At 34.9% G+C, this 2,724-nt stretch overlaps 1 protein-coding gene across 2 annotated transcripts in view; it reads right to left on the bottom strand.

Moving 5' to 3' along the window:
- LOC106873025 (folylpolyglutamate synthase, mitochondrial) overlaps positions 1–2,724 on the bottom strand; it is a 43,615-nt gene that overhangs the window by 2,687 nt on the left and 38,204 nt on the right. For both annotated transcript variants that reach the window (XM_052972957.1, XM_014920225.2), the window contains exon 11: positions 386–437. In XM_052972957.1, the coding sequence (XP_052828917.1) occupies positions 386–437 (52 nt within the window). The remainder of the gene's footprint in view (positions 1–385; positions 438–2,724) is intronic.

Below are 2,724 nucleotides of genomic sequence, written 5' to 3'. Positions count from 1 at the left end.
TAATTTTAATTATTTGAAATTTTTGAAATCTCTCTGTAAGTAAGATTTCAAAGCTGGTTTCTAACAAAAATATAAAACTCCATCACTGGAATGTAGATAACAAAAAAAAGAAAAAAAGAAAAAAAATTCACATTTTGAACTTGAGAATAAGTTTTGCATACTTATATTGTTCTGCTTATATATTGCACTGTCTGAAAAAAACAAAGCAAAACAAACAGTTGATGAGAACACACATGCATACACACACACACACACATGCACGCACATGCACACACACAAACGTACACACACACATAAACGTACACACACATGCATATATACAGACACACGCACACAATAATGATACAGGTGTAATGAAACATGAAACACTTGTTATATCACATACCGTCAACATGAAGTCTGTTGGAAGCAAACATGGCCAAGTCAAAATGACATTTCTGGAAGATAAATAAAATGAATATTTTTAAGAGTTGTTATTGCTGTTGTTGTTGTTGTTGTTGTTGTTATCATTTACCTCAAGTTCACCTCTAATTAAGCAGACCGTGTCATTGTCATTACAAGCAGTGTCATTTATTTCCAGTCTTCCATGAAAATATGTCCAGTCATTGTTAATATTACCTTTGCTTTGAAACAAGAGTTGGTGACTGGAAGGGCATCCAATCTTTCAAAAATCTGCCACAACAAATTTCATGTGATCCATGCAAGCAGGGAAAAGTGGATGTTAAAATGATTAAGATGATGAATACCACAACATCACAACTAACATCAACACCAGCATTGTTAGAGTATTGGGGAAAATGACTTGCAGTATTTGTTCTGTGTCTTTGCATTTTGGGATCAAATCTCACTGAGGGTTTCCCATTACCTTTCACCCTTTAATCTTTCAGGATTGATAAATAATATACCAGTCAGGTACTGGGGGTCAATTTAATTGACTAATTTTCTCTTCCAAGTTATAAGTCTTATACCTCTATAGGAAGCAATTATTATTGCTGTTACTACTACTACAATTGCAACCACCACCGCCGCCGCCGCCGCCACCGCCACCACCACAGCCACTACTATCACCACCACCACCTTCCCGTCATAACTATTTTACCATCAAAAATTCTAGTTGATCTGATCAACAGAACAACTTGCTCATGAAATTAACATGCAAATGGCTGAGCACTCCACAGACATGCATACCCTTAATGTAATTTTCTCAGGGAGATTCAGCATGACACAGAGTGTGACAAGGCTGGCCCTTTGAAATACAGGTACAAATCATTTTTGCCAGCTGAGTGGATTGGAGCATTATGAAATAAAGTGCCTCATTCAAGGACACAAAGCATTGCTGGGAGTTGAACTCACCACCCTACTAATCATGAGCTGAATACTCTAGCCACTAAGCCATGTGCCTTCACTCCATCAACATTGCAATTACAACTAACACAAACAGTCCCTATCACCATTTTTATTACCCATCATGCTAAGTATCAACATCATAATTGCAACTAACACAAACAGCCCCCCCCACACACACACACATAGTTACGAGTCACTAGTTTCAACAAAAATGACTCATGCATGTAATCATCAGATCTGCTAAAATTAAAGACTAAATCTCTCGTAAATTACACTCTTCTATCTTTAAAAACAAAAATGCAAGGAAAAAGAATAGGAAAATGAATATCTGGATATGCTTAGTGTGAATTAATGATGAGATGGTCTCTGTTAAATGAATGCATTTTGGCAAAACAGAACTGTTATATTGCTCTAATTTAATTCTACGTTCTGACTAAGTATCAAACTAAGTTTAGTGACTCTGCTTTATTTCGTGCGTTCACCTCATGTCTTTTTAAAGTGAATCTTTGACTGCCTTCTAATTTGCATACTGGTCTGTTTCATTAGTGGCGTGATACTTTTGCACGTGGATCTTTAGGTCCTGCTTTTTTTTTTAATCAGTGTGTATTTTTGAATATATATTGCGTTGTATTTGCTCACATATTGACTCCATTATCGGCTTGCATTCGAGTAATGTATTCCAAGTTAATAATTGTGTATTAAAACATTACAAGAACATCGAATAGAGAAGCATGAAGGTCACCGAGTTCAATTCAAGTAAATTTATGGCTCATTTGTTAAAGTTTTTGTCCTGTTCATAACTTATGCAACACTAATATTAAGATCAATAATAATAATATAAATTATTTATAGATGTATAAGTATGATGCACATGATACATGTGATGATATCTCTCTCTTTCCCTCTCTCTTTCTCTCTATCTATCTATCTTTGTGTGTATGTGGGTATGTGTATATATATATATATATACACATACATACATACATACATACATACATACATACATACATACATATATACATAAATATATATATATATATATACACACACACATGCACATAATACACTTATGTATGTACATATGCATTATAAACAAATATATTTGCATATTTCTCCCTGATATATATATATATATATATATATATATATTACTCTTTTACTCTTTTACTTGTTTCAGTCATTTGACTGTGGCCATGCTGGAGCACTGCCTTTAGTTGAGCAAATCGACCCCAGGACTTATTCTTTGGGAGCCTAGTACTTATTCTATCGGTCTCTTTTTGCCGAACCGCTATGTTACGGGGACGTAAACACACCAGCATCGGTTGTCAAGCGATGGTGGGGGGACAAACACAGACACACAAACACACACACATATAT

The sequence above is a fragment of the Octopus bimaculoides genome, chromosome 1, assembly GCF_001194135.2.
Source record: "Octopus bimaculoides isolate UCB-OBI-ISO-001 chromosome 1, ASM119413v2, whole genome shotgun sequence".
Taxonomy (NCBI): domain Eukaryota; kingdom Metazoa; phylum Mollusca; class Cephalopoda; order Octopoda; family Octopodidae; genus Octopus; species Octopus bimaculoides.
Note: the sequence above shows the minus strand (reverse complement) of the source record. Positions and strands in the feature narration are given on the sequence as shown.